Raw genomic sequence first — 16,378 nt, 5'->3', positions numbered from 1 at the left:
TCTTTCTATCTTCGAAAGGAGAGAGGGGTAACCTCAATTGGCTCGGTGGTGGTTGGATGCCATTCTGCCTCTTCTCTCTCTCTCTCTCTCTTAAGTGAGAGGAGGTTTTGGCAGCAACGGAGGCCTAATTTCGGCCACCACCGCCCAGTTGAGGTCGCGGCGTCCTCTAGGATTGCCGACAACCTCACCGAGGCGCGCGGTGATGGCTATAATCGGGCCACCACCGTGCCTCTATTCTTCTCTGGGTTTGGTGGCATATTTCGAAATTAGAAAAAGAGTTAGAGGGATTTCCATCATATCATTAATAATCATATCTCAATTCGGGTTTAACTCACATCCTCCATTTGTGATTAGTTACTTAATGTTATACTTCGACCTATCCCAAACCCAATCCCGATCTCTTTGCCACCAAACATCAGGTTAAGATTTTATATATTCTATCCTCGTTCTAATCCGGACTACCAACCACCGCCAAAAGTTTATTGTCAGCTTGACATTAATATATCCACTTGTCCTGAGAAATAATAATAATAAAAAGTAAAGTGTAGAATTATTACATAGACCAGGCACTCAACATACTTATGAACACCAAAAATATATATATATATATATATGTATGTATGTATGTATGTATGTATGTATGTATATGTGTATATTTCATCTTTTTGGCATAACATAGTAGTGGGCGGCATATAGATTTTTAGGAGAAGAAACAAATGGAGAAAAGAACAAGACAGAATATTCATTACCAGATAAAAATAATCATCATATTCATGTCACCACCTCTATGAGCACTATATTTTTGAGTAATAATCCCAGGAAAGAATGAGTAAATTCCCGAAAGGAAGACGATTGTTTCACAATAAATCTCTGTTTTTTATTTTATTTTTATATTTTATTTTCATAGTTAACCCTCAAATGGAATTAACCTAAGCTAATAGATTGATAATATTCATGGTCTTATTGAGAATTACTTTTCACATTTTTATTGTTTTCTTTTATTTTCTTTTTTCTGTTCGATATGTGCTAAATTTATTTCTTTAGGGCAAGTTGCTAGCTAACTCTTTAAAAAATCATACAGGAAGATCCCAGATATGTAATAGATTGTCTTTACAATTGTACAAACTTTTGGTTTATTAGACAATTGAGTTGCAGGTTCAATGGAATTTTACATATAGTATTTTCACAAACAAAAAGCTAGAATTAATGTGAACAGGAATCCTATATATATATATATATAGACTTATCCTCATTCGATGTAACAAAATTACATTGCATATATATCGGGGCATTACAAGTGCTTGATATCTCCTAATCTTAAGTTATCCTAACTCGATGAGTGGCCCATGTGTGTCTTACTATATTCTAGATAGTATGTTTATCTTTATTTACCAGCTGCAAAAAGATTGGGGTATCATGGTGCCACGTTGATTTCTTCGAAATCGTGTTGTGATGAGAATATTGATCAGATTTCCGAATTCCTTTGAGAAACAGTGGAAGTTATAAGTAAACTGCATTTCATTCAAAATTTCGGTTTCATTGTGATTTCACTGGACGTACATTTCCGAAATTCGTTTCGTCAAGTAGTCCGTCACGAATAATTGTCATTATTACCGTGGTAGCAGGATTTGGCCTGGATGTATATTTAAAACCTGGGGGCAGCATTTTTAATATTGCTGCTTAATATGGTTAAATATTATACTAGCGATTGTGACGATAGTGGACGTGCACCTTCAGGCCTGTATTAATTGCATCCCCACGTTAATACGTTATTATAATTATAATTTTTTTTTAAAAAAGTCATTTCTTTTTGTGATATATTTGACCATAATATTTCGTTTACTGTTTAAAGATTGGATCCGGAGATTCGTCGGATATGGCTCACATCTTAGTTGCCATGATTACGCACTAGGAAAGAGAGACATCATTGATTCTTTGAATGGCTCGATGGAGCGAAAATATATCATAGCATTTCCTAGTGGAATGGAAGATGACATAGCATTTCCTAGATGTTCCAAAAGTCCGATAAAGCCTTCCACATATAGCATATATAAGGTTTTATCACGTGGCAGTGACACAAATAAATAAAAATCACCAATTTTTCTTGAATTTTAGAAATATCACAAAATATCTTCTATCGATAAAAATGGAATTTTTTTTTGTTTCTGATTACAAAGTACCACGTAGTATACTTACAAACAATACCTCTCCTAAGTTTCAATAGTTAGGAAATTCCCAAGAAGTGTTCCGACCAATCAGCTAGCACCACTAAAAGCGCAAAAATACTAACTAGTTTTAGTGCAATGACATACACTTTCGCACGCTAATTAAGATGTTTTAGATTCGATACTCATTATGAGACTATTAATTGTGTCTTTTTATTAACTATTAAAAATTCCATTTGATTATAATAGACCCATTAACCTTTTTATAATCGAAAAAAATATATAGTTACAGAACTACACTATATAACAACAAATCCACGTAAGAATTGCCCTTTAATAGATGCGGAGCCCTTCAATATGGTCCACTCTCTATGGCAAGCATCTATCGGATTGAATCAACCAACACGGTGATGTGTGGAACCCACAAGAATTCCATCCTACGAAGAGCCTCCGTACCAAATCAGAGTCGACCAAGAGAGGATGCAAATAATTCAAGATATCGTGCGTGCTCATCCCGCACAACGTACTATTCCTAATCCCTAGAATCCATTGGCTCTCCGATCCTCATCCCAAATCATACCCCTTGCTCTTCTAAACCTTGGATTTTCACGAGACACGCCAACATCTATATACTAAGCTTGAAGTTGATCCATCCACATCACATGAGATCGCCGCCATCGGACCAACTTCCTTTCACTCTCGGGCTGATGAACCTGCCCATTCATCTTCATGGCCATATGACTGACCACAAACCTGACCATTACAAGGCCATGAAAAAAGAGGGCAAAACATGTTTCTTTAGCTCTCCAAGACAAAACCAACAGCCCGTGGAAAATATCACATCCCAAGGACAGTCTCAGCTTACTACAATATATTAGCAATCATGACGATGGGCCTCAACCGTAAATTGAGCTTCTCTTCTCCATAGGCGGACTTTATTATGATTTGAAAATCTTCTTAATTTTTCTTATGGTCAGGGGCAAAGCTCTAACCCGAACGAAATTAATGTTAATCAATTGATCAATCGAGGATATCTATGGTCTAAAAAAATACATATACTTAAATCAGTAGACAACCACACAATCAATTTCAGGGGCACAGAGAAAGAAAGAAACTGAACATGCAAAATGAGCAGCGACAAGGTGCAACTGCAAATTTCCGAGCATATGAGAAAACCCGGAGCACATGAATAGTTCATTCTACCTAACTTGGCATTCTGAGCAAAGACGAGCAATATTTTGGGTTCTAAGGTACGATAAGCTTGGCCAGAACTGCAACCAGCAGCTATGAGGGAGAGCCGGTAGGCTTTTGTCTAGCGCCGATTGGCCGAGGCGAGTGCTGATCTATGCGCCTTCTCACCGATCTAACCATGGTTTTGACATCAAAATCACTTCCAAAATAGACTCGGTCAAACGTCCAAGACGGGCAGGACTAGATAATCAGTTCGCTGAATAGGTTCCACCTGCGCCAGCCCTTTTCACTTTATTTAACTTTCCATTTTTATATGGTTGTCATATGTGGCAATATTTTTGTTTTCCACCTTTTCTCTCTTTCTTTTTTTTCCCTCCCTTTCTTTTATTTCCAAGATTTTTCACACTCTTACTTTTTTTTTTTTTTGGATATACCCTACTATCCGGAAATACAATTAGACCCAACTAATTCCGTTCGAGTTGAATCGATCGACTAATGAGTAAAGCTCTTGAAGCATAAATTTTCTGATCTATTAATAAGATTCGAATCCAAAATCTTTTTTTTAAGAAGAACTAACCTCAAATTATTTGAACCAGGCCAATTTAATTGATTCATTAATTCTATATTTGTGGGTCAAATGTTGGATCCTTTCTGAATCCTTCTTTGTTTCTTTTGATGCCGCACTGTGGCTATTTTTGTTTTCCTTTTCCTTTTTTTTGTCTTTTTAAAAATTTACCACTATTTTTTCCATGATTTCGATAAACTTCTATTGATTCTTTCCTGTCCGACTTTATTTCTCCTCTAAAAAGACGCTGTATGTCATTTTTTTTATTTGTGCATATATATATCCATGAACTTTTGTTATTGTTAGTTTAGCCGGTTTCACATAAGACAAGATGATTTTCGTTTTTACCTATAAAAAAGAAGAAGATGATTTTCGTTTTCACTTCTTTTGTTATAGGGCCTAATCAAAGATCAAGTCAAAGTCCTGGACAGTGAAACTCTGGAGCTCATAGAGTCCAGCCCATACTTACGAAATCTAAAATGAAATAATATAACCTAAACTCATTCATATTGTTACGAAGTCTATCACATGTTTATCATTAATAAGGAATTACAGTAATAGTATTAAAAAGGTTGAAAGATAACTGTAAAAACGAACAGAGGTTGCTGCATAACGGTTCTTGGGATATGGACGGCGCCACGCATGATTGTGGTATTTATTTTCTTCTTCTTTTTTTATTCCGAGGAGGAGAAATGGTGCCTGTGGCTCAACCCTGAAACGGCCGTGGCTTGACGATTGGGTGCAATTCCAATGAAGCAAATTGGTGTACAAGTACGTGGGCTTGACAAGGCTTGCATCCCTTTGCATAGTCGATGCAATCCTTTAGGATTGTCGGCCAATAGTAGCCGTGTCTTTGGATCAGCGATCGGATCTTGATTCCGGCTTGATGCGCGCCACAACTCCATTCATGAACCTCGGCCATCACTCTCATTGCCTCCTCCTTGCCTATACACCTTAGCAGCAGGCCATCCCGCCGCATTTGTACAACATGTCATTAACGGATGAGCCATAACATCATGATTCCAGCTTGATGTGCACCTCAAATCCATTCATGAACCTCGGCCATCACTCGCATGGCCTCCTCCTTGCCTATACACCTTAGCAGCAGGCCATCCCCGCCGCGTTTGTACAACACGTCATCAATTAAAATATAGTTTAAGGCCATTACTCAGATCAGCCGACTCACTTTGATGTTAGGGTCTTGCAAGTATTGGATCAGCTGGAACCACCAATCGGTTGAATCGACTTCAACGGAGACTGTTGCCACCCTTATACTCGAACATGAAGAATAGGTAGCTCGAGCCTTTGCCCTGCAAAAATTTCCTTTGCCCTTCTTTGATTGGCCAGTCCACTCATTGGCCTCGGAATTTTTCCCCCGACCGACGTGATGAATTTGTACTCTCTCAAATACGTCTATCAACTGGGCAGCCACGGCGTAATGAGAGAAGGACTTGTGCACCTATATTCCCCGGTAGGAAGCTGACACCAACTCTGAGTCCCCAGTTAACTGTATATTAGCTGCGTAGGCCGATGAGCAATGCCTCGTGTTCGGGTTAATTACTTGTCAAGTATTCTCGCAGCTAGAAGATATGGCAGTGGATGTGGCCTTCTAATGAGGCGATTACTATGCCAGCCCCAGCAGCTGTATTAATATTAATTATTAATTGATTAATATAATAAGAGATCTTCAACCCGACAAGTAAGTAGTTTAATCGCGTCAATGTCGAAGAAACCTCACGACGCTTCTCCTCCGACTTTGACTTTCTTACATACACGTAATTATCCATAAGAATGTAATCCGCGCTATGAGCACAATAGAAATGATTTCAGTTTCAAAATTTATATAATAAATCTAAGTATATTATTATAAAAATATTTTTCAATTATTATCAATTATCTTTTTTGGTAAATTATCATATTTTTAAGATATTAATAAATTATTTTAATATTAGATCATATATGGTGAATTCTATGGTTTTAATATAAATAAAAAATAGTAAATTATTGGATTGGCGACGAGAGAGGAGGAGAAAATTGTGGAATCGAGAGAAAAAAAGTGGGGATAATTATAATATGAACTTGCAATTTTACTCCGAATTTAACTGCTCACGTATTTTAATTTATTTTATTCTTTAATGGATATTTTCGGGATTGAATATTTAGAATTTTGTTAGAATAGACTCCAGCGTAAAATAGTACAGAGATTCCACAGCTGTTTGTTTTCTTCTTTCTCTTCCGAAACAGAGCCGTTGTTTTTTTGATATGAATACCGATATACTAACTCAATTGAACCTCGACTAATTTAGTCGAACTAAATCAATTAATTAAACGATAAAATTTTCCTAGAACGGATCGTTTATATTTATAAAAACTTGAACTCCAAACCTTAATTTACTTAATAAGCATAACCGTTTGAACCAACGAACTTTGCTCAGAGCCGCTGTTTTCCTTCCAGCAGTCTTTCCTCAGTTCTCTTCCTCTACTCTCTCGTAGCTTCCGCACATAGCATCCAATTCTCTTCCTCCTCTCGCTGTATAAATTTCCCCGTCGAAGCTTCTCGATTGCTGTCAAACTTCAACCACCCAAAGATACGATCCTCAGTCTTCTGCTGCCATAGCCATTCCACTTCCAGGACTAACGACCTCGAAGCTCAGCTTTAATGGCGGCGGCGACCGGCTTGGAGAAGCCGGTGATGGTGGTGGGCATCGACGAGAGCGATCACAGCATGTACGCCCTCGACTGGACGATCGACCGCTTCTTCGCCCCTTTCTCCTCCAATCCACCCTTCAAGCTCGTGGTCGTCCACGCCAAACCTTCCCCCTCCACCGCCGCTGGCCTCGCCGGACCCGGTAAGCAAGCTGTTTCATTTTCCCCCTCCCTCCCCCCCAATCACGGCTTAAAATGATTCCAGCTGCTGTCACCCCGTAGTTTAGTCTTCGATTGCGTTGATTGAACTGGTGGAGAAGAGTTCGATGAGACTCTGTTGCAGCTGTTAGCAAATTTTGTGATTTGTTTGATTGGGCTGTTTTGGCGATTGAGTTGCTGCAGCTGCCGCGGAGGTGATTACGTATATAGAGGCGGATTTGAAGACGATAGCAGCGAGAGTTTCAGAGAAGGCTAAGCATATTTGTTCTCGCAAATCGGTACGATATCCGTTCATACCCGCATTTGAGTAATCGTCTGGCTTTTGACATGTTGCCTCCTTGTGATTGTTATTCTTTCTCGTCGTCTTTTGAATGAACAATATAGCTATTTTCTCAGAAGAATAAGCAATTTGAAATTTCCTTGTATTGGTCTGTTCTGTATTGAGATTGGATGAGGCGTATATGGATGAAATATGCACCGGACACGGTATGCTCGATGGTTACGAGATGGAAATTGTAGATTTGGAAGCAATAATTGGAGAATTTCTTGGCGAAAAGTTCATTCCCTTCTGATTCCGGAGAAGAAAAGGGCATTGCCAGTAACTTGGTTTTATATAGAAAAGAAAACTGTGGATTTTTAAGCAACCATTGGTGAAGGACGTATGAAATCTTACTTTAAAGTTATAGTATACTTCAGCCTCCTGTCAGGCTGTCTTCATAAACATCATAGGGACTTTTTCAGCTTCCTGCAGACAAATTTTTGTCGGGAGTCTTATCAGTTAGTATGTTCTTCAGATTCAAGATGTGAAATTTGAAGTTGTGGAAGGTGATGCGAGGAATGTTCTCTGTGAGGCCGTGGAAAGGCACCATGCATCGATCCTTGTTGTTGGTAGTCATGGTTATGGTGCCATAAAAAGGTACATCTTCATTTTCGGTTTACCATGGAATATCGGATTGTCCTTGAATGCAGCCTTTCCCGGATACTCCATCGATCGCTGTTCTAGATTACATGCATTGCAGACAGGAGAATTAACACCTGTTTTAGATTCGTTATGTTAAGTTCGTACTCCATGTAGCTGTCCTGAAAATGCAAAATATTTTGCAGGGCGGTATTGGGCAGTGTGAGCGATTATTGTGCTCATCATGCTCATTGCACGGTGATGATTGTCAAGAGGCCGAAGATCTAAATATTGAGGTGCTGCAGTGCTGCTTCAGTAAGAGTCCTTATGGTTTGCCATACACGTACATGTCATTTGGATATTCTCCGGTTTATGTAAACCTTGTGTGCTATTCTATGATTGAATGGTTTGTCTATGTAATTCTACTAAAAGCACAAAATTCATCGAATTAAGTGCTTTTAGCAACACCATAGACGGGCAGTGTATTAGAATCCTCTGTTGCTGAGAATCCATGAGCTGTTACGTGATGATCCGTAAGACATTGTAGAAAAACATATGTATATTCTGATGTATAATCGTTGGATACTCTGAATTCAAGGTGAGTTGGGTCAGATCTTAGTGCTTAGTTTAGACTATAGTCAGTGAGTTTTTCTATATGAGCCACGGAGGACTCAGCGTGATAACCTCCCGGCCATTGAATCAGTCTGTTTCATGTCTGTCGATTATGCTTCTCTAGATGTGATGTGAATCCAACTAATGGAACGAAGAAGTTGTACTTATTGACCGTGTGGTTCTGCAATCTGCGTGTATTTCTTCCTTGCTAGATGTGCAAATAAAGTATTCTGATTCGTGTAGGTTCATAAACTTTGTTTTAATGTGATTAGTCTAAACTCGCCGCCCGTTGCTACGGTTTAGAAAATGGAGAATTTCATTCTAAGGGAAATCGATTCTTCTAAAGAAATTGATTCAGGAATTCGTGTGAGAGGCCAATAGCCATTCATTATTCGACCAATGTGTTTTACAAATTTAAAGTCACTATATTGCGAGTTTTTTCCCACAATTGTCTTATTTTCTAAACTATTTCCCATAATACTCTTCCTCGCAAAATATTTCCTAGAATACCTCGCAAAATAATTCCCAGAATAGTCTTATACTATCTTTCATCTGCTTGTAAGGTACCTGAAACTTTTTCTCTATTTTGTTTTAGTCCTTTTCCATCCTATAAAATGGAAAATTGTAAAAAACAAAAAAAAATGATAAAATTACAAAGAAAGGGGTCGTGTGGGCTTAGGGTTGGGCATGTTGCGGTTGGGCTCATAATCAAGCCCAAAAAGAAAAAGTTTCAATTTGTTTGGCCTGAAATACGCTTCAATTTGGTTCGAATTTATAAATTCAAACCATAATCACGTTGTGAGAAAAACTTAAATCAAATATCACCACTTTTTTATTAGATTAACCAAAATTTTTAAAATATATATTAAAATTTAGATTAAAATAAATGAGTTCAGCTCAATTGGATGCAATTGTTACGTGTCAAATAATGAATAAACCGATTTTAGTGGGTATTAGAATTTTTTTTCAACATTTTTTAGTTAGATTCGATTTGGCTTGACGATTCAGTTAGATTTTTTAGTTTTCTTATACCCCTATAGTCCTACCCCAATTTGACCACCATCGCTCCAGTTTTTTTTTCTTTTTTTTTTTAAATTTTTAATGTTCCAATTTATAAATATCCAGTTGGGACCAAAAATAAAACAGTGTAGTTTCCAGGACTTTAAAAATAAATAAAACATTGTATAAGATTATTGGGGAAATAGTTTTTGGGGAAGATTACTATGGAAGTGGTTTCAAGAGGAGGACCATTTTGGGCAGAGACTCCTATACAGCAGTTCTACATTATCATTTCTTATTTAATTCTATTTCATTATCATTTCCTATTTAATTCTATTTAAAAAATCTGGCTCCTTTTTTTATTATCCTCCGCATCGTTTATATATAATTTGTCTTGCAAACTCTTTAAAACGGACTCTTTGAGCTCTTGCCTTTTCGCCGTCGCAAGTTTCAATAATATATTCTAGTCTCCAACTAACAACATGCATTTTGCAATTGAACAAAACATAAACATGTTATCAGACACTATATTTGTATGTCATTTATATGTAATTATTTTTTAATGTAAAAAATTATTCACGCCCAGAAGTAACTTTGTAGAATCGAAATTTGAAGAAAATTAAAGCTTGATAGTTTACTAATCATCTTGTTTGACATCATGAATTTCTTTCTTTTCTTTTCTTGGCTCAGAGATATCTAGATTTTCTTATTATAAATTAGCATAATCATGAATACTTACCTGAACAGAAAAAGAAAATCAGACCAAAGGCAAGAAATTTAAAATATTTAAACTGAATGTTTACAATAAAAGCTGGGAAATCAAGTTCTTTAAAAAAAAATTAAATTGATTGATTAGTGATTAGTGAAAGGTTATTCATATTATTGAGTTGATTGCAACATTTTGAGGCATTTAGCACCAAGTTATTACTAAAAAAAAGGTTCTGTGATAACCGTGGAAATTATTAAAAAGTTTTCTATCATCAGAGTAATTTATCTGCCTGTCCATGGCCTACACCATATCCAATTTTCTAATGCTCTATTTTTTTCTTTTTTTTTTGATGGTATGCTCTATTCTTTTTATTATGCTAGTGTCTCAACATACAATAATTAGTATCGAAAAACTTGAGACATTTAGCAATGCATTACTGTTACCTAAGTAATCGAAAAATCAATTGTTTGATGAACCTATGGACTATGTTACTGGGCAGTATGGTCCATTTGTCCTCTATATCTCAATTGAGCCTAAGGCATGGTCGTTGTCATCTTTGTATGGCTTAATCTTGTTTCTTGGTTCCACATAAGTATGTCAGATCAAATGAGCTCAATATCTCTATATTGACTCTCATTTGGGCATGCACATACTCTTTCAGACTTCACCTACCATGGGGCTGAATGAGATATCACTCCCATATCGAAGGAAAGACAAATCATATCTTGGTCACTCACATTCCTTTGCTGCAATACCTAATTATAGCCTTTATAACCATCCTGTTATAGTTGGCATTTGACAGTATCAAAGTATACAGCATACCATGTCAGAATCAACGATGACCTCAAGTCAAAGGATCTTTACATCATAGTCATTATAAGAACTGCTAATGATAATCTCGTAACGACCCATATAACAGTCTCATGGCGGGTCAGTACAGTATGCATTATTCATAATGCATACATGTGGTGTGATTTGATGTCTCTACATCCATGACCTATGAGCCTTAGTTATAAATCACCACCACATTGGTCTCACTGTAGTATCGTCATCTTAGTTAACGATAATACTTTGACTATGGACGTTTAGGAATAGTGTTTATGATTGATAGGATCTCACAATCAAGTCATATTTAATGCCCATTGAACATACTATTCATTACTTTTTCACATTTTTTCTCATAATTTAACAGCACAATCATTACAAACCAATTAAAATTAAAACTAAACTCTATTCAACTCTAAAACCAAACTCAACAGTGTTTTTGGTTTTGGAGTAATACTCATTACTCTACTATACTTTAACTCAATTTATCTTCAATTCAACAACATAATTATTATTTTTCTTTTTTTCTTCATTTTTTTTTATTTTAATTACCATTCAATTCAATTTTTAATAATAAATTCTCTCAACTATTCATTACTTTTTCTCACTTTTTCTTATAATTCAACAATACAATCATTACAACTCCAAATAAATATAATTATTTATAGTTGGGATGTAGGGAAGTTAAATTTCATTTGGTTCCTTAACAAAGCCAATCTTTTAATAATTTACTTTTATTTGAAGTAAATTAAATAGATTTTTTTTTGCTAACCCAGGGTGTCCAGGCTTCGCCTGACTAATCCCCGGAGCTCTGTGAACCCCCGGTGGACAGAGCGGGTAATCACGCCAAATGCCCTCCAGTGACCTTAAGGAGATTCGAACCCGTGATTGAGTGTAAATTTAGACGTACCTTAACAGCTAGGCCAAAACTCCTTTGGTTAAATTAAACAGATTTTGAATAGTCTTGTTACATGCGCTATTAGTAAATGACATGAATTTTGTGAGAACTCATGTTCAACTTTTTTGTGTTGCGTTTGGTTTTATAGTAGGATTTTAAAATCAGATTTGGATTTTGAAAAAGAGTGGTATAAATGAGACCCACCCTTTGACTTGTATGAATTATTTTGTTTTGTTATGAAAAAAATGATATAAATGAGATCCACTCTTTGAATTTGTATGAGTTATTTTATTTTATTGTGGGTAAAATTAAGTTATAATTATGATTCTAATATTTTATTCACGAACCAAACAATCCCTTGATGATTGGACTATAGAATTTCCCACCCTTCCATGTATCCTCTTGACTTCATCGGTTCATCCCCATCTCAATCATCCCACCTCAGTCAGTACTGACAGGCAGCCGTTGTTTTCCCTCTAAATTCTCCCCCCGGAACAGAGCCGCTGTTTCGTTCATCAGTCAGTGAGTCTACCTTCCTCCGTTTTCCTCCTCTCGCATTATAAATTGCCCCATCGAAGCTTCTCGCTTGCTATCAAAGCTTCAACCACCCAAAGATCCTCTTATCTTCTGCTTACTGCTCGCTACAGACCATCCCAGGACGGACTGACTGACCCCTATTGAAGCTAGCTGAGCTTTAATGGCGACCGGCGCGGAGAAGCAGGTGATGGTGGTGGGCATCGACGAGAGCGACCACAGCCTGCACGCCCTCGGGTGGACGATCGACCGCTTCTTCTCCCCTTTCTCCCCCAACCATCCCTTCAAGCTCGTCGCCGTCCACGCCAAACCCTCCCCCGCCAGGGTGGGCCTCTCTGGACCTGGTACGCGATTCATTTCATTTCATTTCCCGCGATTTACGGCTTGATTCTAGCTAGCTGTGATTTGATTGGGCTGTTCTGGTGATTGAGCTGCTGCAGCTACCGCGGAGGTGATTACGTATATAGACTCGGATTTGAAGGCGATAGCAGCAAGAGTTTCACAGAAGGTGAAGGAAATCTGTTCTCGTAAATCGGTAAGATTTTTATCCATTTGTTCCCGCATTTGAGTAATCTGGTGGCAGGCTTGTGACATGTTTGCTTGCTTGTGATTTGTAATCCGAGGGAAGAAGAAGCAATTGGCAATTTCTTTTTTACTGGTCTGTCCCGTTTGGATGTGAATCAGATGAGAAAGAGCAGATAAACATATCGGGAATTATATGCACGAAATGAGATGCGATCCGGATACGACGTGTTCGATAGTTACGAGGGGGACTTTGTAGGTTTGGAAATAACAATTGAACAACTTTAATATTAACGAACAAGTTCATCCACTTCTGATTCTGGTGTGACGCTGAGTAGAGGGCATTGCTGGGTTTCATATGGAAAATTGTGGGTAAGCAATCATTGGTGAAGAAACATATTAACACTTTCTTTGAACTTATATTATACTTCAGACTCCTGTCAGCTCCTGCAGACTATTGTCGAATCTATGTTTCAGCCAGTTTATGGTTTGTTCTACTCTCTTCTTGTCGGGAGTCTTTATTAGTTTGTCTGTTCTTCAGATTCAAGATGTGGCAGTTGAAGTTGTGGAAGGTGATGCGAGGAATGTTCTCTGTGAGGCCGTGGAGAGGCACCACGCATCAATCCTTGCTGTCGGTAGCCATGGTTATGGTTCCATAAGAAGGTAAGGTGCATCTTTGTTTTCGGTTTACCATGGAATGTCGGGTTGTCCTAGAATGCCGCTTTTCCTGGATACTCCATCGATCGCAGTTCTTGATTGTATGCGTTGCAGATATGAGAAGTTGTTGGGAAAAATCCACAGGTCTACTTTGGACTTGGGCCCATCCGCAACCCAAAAGCTTAAGCCAATGGGTTGCTAGACCATTATCTCTTATAAACGTATGGATTTCCTCTCAATTTTTCCATGTGGGATTACTTCCATCACCCGCCCTCATCATTCTCCATATAGGAGAGAAACCGGCCCAACAATTCCCCCCATTCTCGACTATATGGAGGACTTCGAGCCGGCCTTTTTACTTCCGGACTCGAATACCAATTGTTAGGTCACGGCCCAACAATTCCCCCCCATTCTGGACTATATGGAGGACTTCGAGCCGGGCTTTTTACTTCCGAACTCGGATACCAATTGTTAGGCCATTCACTAGCCACGAGTTCCACACTCGGGCCTTGGCGCGGTGTGGGTTTCCACGCATAGAGTGTGCACTTCTCCAGGATCGTTACCTTGGGCTCTGATACCACTTGTTGGGAAAAATCCACAGGTCTACTTTGGACTTGGGCCCATCCGCAACCCAAAAGCTTAAGCAAATGGGTTGCTAGACCATTATCTCTTATAAACCTATGGATTTCCTCTCAATTTTTTCATGTGGGATTACTTCCATCACCCGCCCTCATCATTCTCCATATAGGAGAGAAACCGGCCCAACAGAAGTAACACCCGTTTTGGATTCCATAGTGTAAATTCTACTCCATGTCACTGTCCTCTGAGAATGCAAAATATTCTGCAGGGCGGTATTGGGCAGCGTGAGCGATTACTGTGCTCATCATGCTCTTTGCACGGTGATGATCGTGAAGAGGCCGAAGAAGATCCAACATTGAGGTGCTGCTTCAGTAAAATTCCTCGTAGTTTGCTATCGGTGTATGTGTCTTGTGGATATTGCCTGGTTTATGCAAAATTATGAGCTTTTCTATTGTTGGAATTTAAAGAATTGACCCGAAATGGTAAGGTTTTAGGCTTACTTGGTGGAATCTCACGATTAGGGTCTCTAGGGTCGGGCTGAATGATCACATCCTGGAAGAAAAATAAACACCGGCAGTGGGCCTTGCTACTAGGTCGAGCAAAGACTGCTATTTCCACGGCACAAAAACCCTCCTCTCGTACTCTCTCTTGTCGGGAGCAAAAAGTCTTTTTTTCGGTCAATTGATCGTAGATTCACTGAAATTGTCTACTTATATTTAGTGGTTATATATTGGATATCGGATCCCACAAATATCTCTAGATATTTTCATATGACCATAGTTGTGAGATAATATCTCACGTGGTTAATCAAGTTGGGTCGAGTCCCACAAGGGTGGATTCTATTATGTTCAACCCGAAAAATCCTACATCTATGATTGAAAGGTTCGTGTATTTAAATTCTACTGAAAGCACGAAATTCATTGAATTAAATGGTTCTAGCAACACCGTAGGCAAGCAGTGTATTTGAATCCTCTTTTGGAGAACCCATAAGCTGTTACGTGATGATCCATAAGACATCGTAATGTAATGAAACCGATGTATATAATGATGTAAAATCGTTGGATACTCTCAGTTCAAGGCGTCTTGGGATAGAGCATAGTGCTTCGGATCAGTTGGACTGATCCGGCCTGCAACACAGTCTTGACTCATTACATCAACTCTAATATATCCAAAATTTGGGGAAAAAAAACACCTTTGTAGACAATCGCTTGCTCACTATACCTACCACCTACTAAATAATTGCTTGACCCTCTCTCTCTCTCTCTCTGTTTTTTTTTGGATAAGTGTGGATACTATTTCATTGATAGCAAAAATATTCACATCAGAGTTCAATGCTCATCCAAATACAAACCATCAGTAGCGCATACGCATTGGAAGAAATTCTAGGCATTAGAAATCGTGAAACAACCTGAAACAGAATGTTTCCAAAATATACTGATCGAGGAACAAAGACTTAGCTGGTCAGTGATGGACTCCGAGCCTAGCAATCCGAGTCCAAGCCCATCAAGCAAGTCCTCTGCATTGGCCCATCAGGCCAAGAGCAAGCGACAAGGCTCAACAGGCCTAAGCCCACGACTAAGTCGGGCCTAGTCGTGTGTACACAAAGCAGGTGATGTGATATTTTTTTAGTCATGGTAACTCCTATCATCTAACATTTACAGAATATATCACAACCCGAGTATCTTGGAACATCTCGATATATCCTCCCTCCTATATAAACATGTCATGTATGTTATTTACGATTAATGCAGCATTGGAATAAATCCTAGACTTGCTTAAGTATCGAAGAGGGAAATGGAGGAACACCCTCGACCTCCCCTCATGGAGGTTAGCCTAGAGTGTTGTTTGTGCGAATCGGATAATGGAGACCATTAGGACCTGAAGCTCGGATCCCGACTCCATCATTTGGCGCCGTCTATGGGAAGCGAGACAAAAGGTAACGGTGGAAACAAGATGGAGTTGGGCATTGGTGATCCGGGAGATTTTGTGGAGAGTGAAACCGTATATATCTTGGATCCTAAGACAGAGAAACAATCTCTCATGGTTATTTCCATCCAGCTTCTGGGGACATACAGTGTTATCTTGATAGAATCAGAATGCGTCATCATTCTAAATTGCCTTTTGAATCTATTTGTCATATCATAATCTGCAAAGCTCTGTGTTTATCCCTTGAATCAGCAGTTTTTGTGAAAGCAAGATTTGCAGGTGTTTTAGATGTGAGCACGAATTACCTGACTTTCCCATATCGTTTGGCATGAAATCCCCGTAACGTTATATGTTCATTGTGTTCATAAAGTTATGAAATCTCCGGAAAGAAGATATTCAGATATGAGTATGGCATTCAAATATGTGTATGGCC

At 38.4% G+C, this 16,378-nt stretch overlaps 2 protein-coding genes across 2 annotated transcripts; both read left to right on the top strand.

The window, feature by feature from the left end:
- The first annotated feature begins 6,342 nt into the window (after positions 1-6,342).
- Positions 6,343-8,463, top strand: LOC116211317 (universal stress protein PHOS34-like). The gene is made up of 4 exons (XM_031545643.1): positions 6,343-6,770; positions 6,970-7,064; positions 7,581-7,702; positions 7,891-8,463. Exons 1-4 carry the CDS (start codon positions 6,581-6,583, stop codon positions 7,970-7,972), a joined length of 489 nt encoding a protein of 162 aa, XP_031401503.1. The 5' UTR covers positions 6,343-6,580; the 3' UTR covers positions 7,973-8,463.
- Positions 8,464-12,102: 3,639 nt separating this feature from the next.
- Positions 12,103-14,770, top strand: LOC116211318 (universal stress protein PHOS34-like). The gene is made up of 5 exons (XM_031545644.1): positions 12,103-12,249; positions 12,375-12,605; positions 12,702-12,796; positions 13,325-13,446; positions 14,288-14,770. Exons 2-5 carry the CDS (start codon positions 12,425-12,427, stop codon positions 14,376-14,378), a joined length of 489 nt encoding a protein of 162 aa, XP_031401504.1. The 5' UTR covers positions 12,103-12,249; positions 12,375-12,424; the 3' UTR covers positions 14,379-14,770.
- The last annotated feature ends 1,608 nt before the right edge of the window (positions 14,771-16,378 follow it).

Source organism: Punica granatum, chromosome 6, assembly GCF_007655135.1.
Source record: "Punica granatum isolate Tunisia-2019 chromosome 6, ASM765513v2, whole genome shotgun sequence".
Lineage (NCBI taxonomy): Eukaryota > Viridiplantae > Streptophyta > Magnoliopsida > Myrtales > Lythraceae > Punica > Punica granatum.
This window is presented reverse-complemented; position numbering and strand designations above follow the sequence as displayed.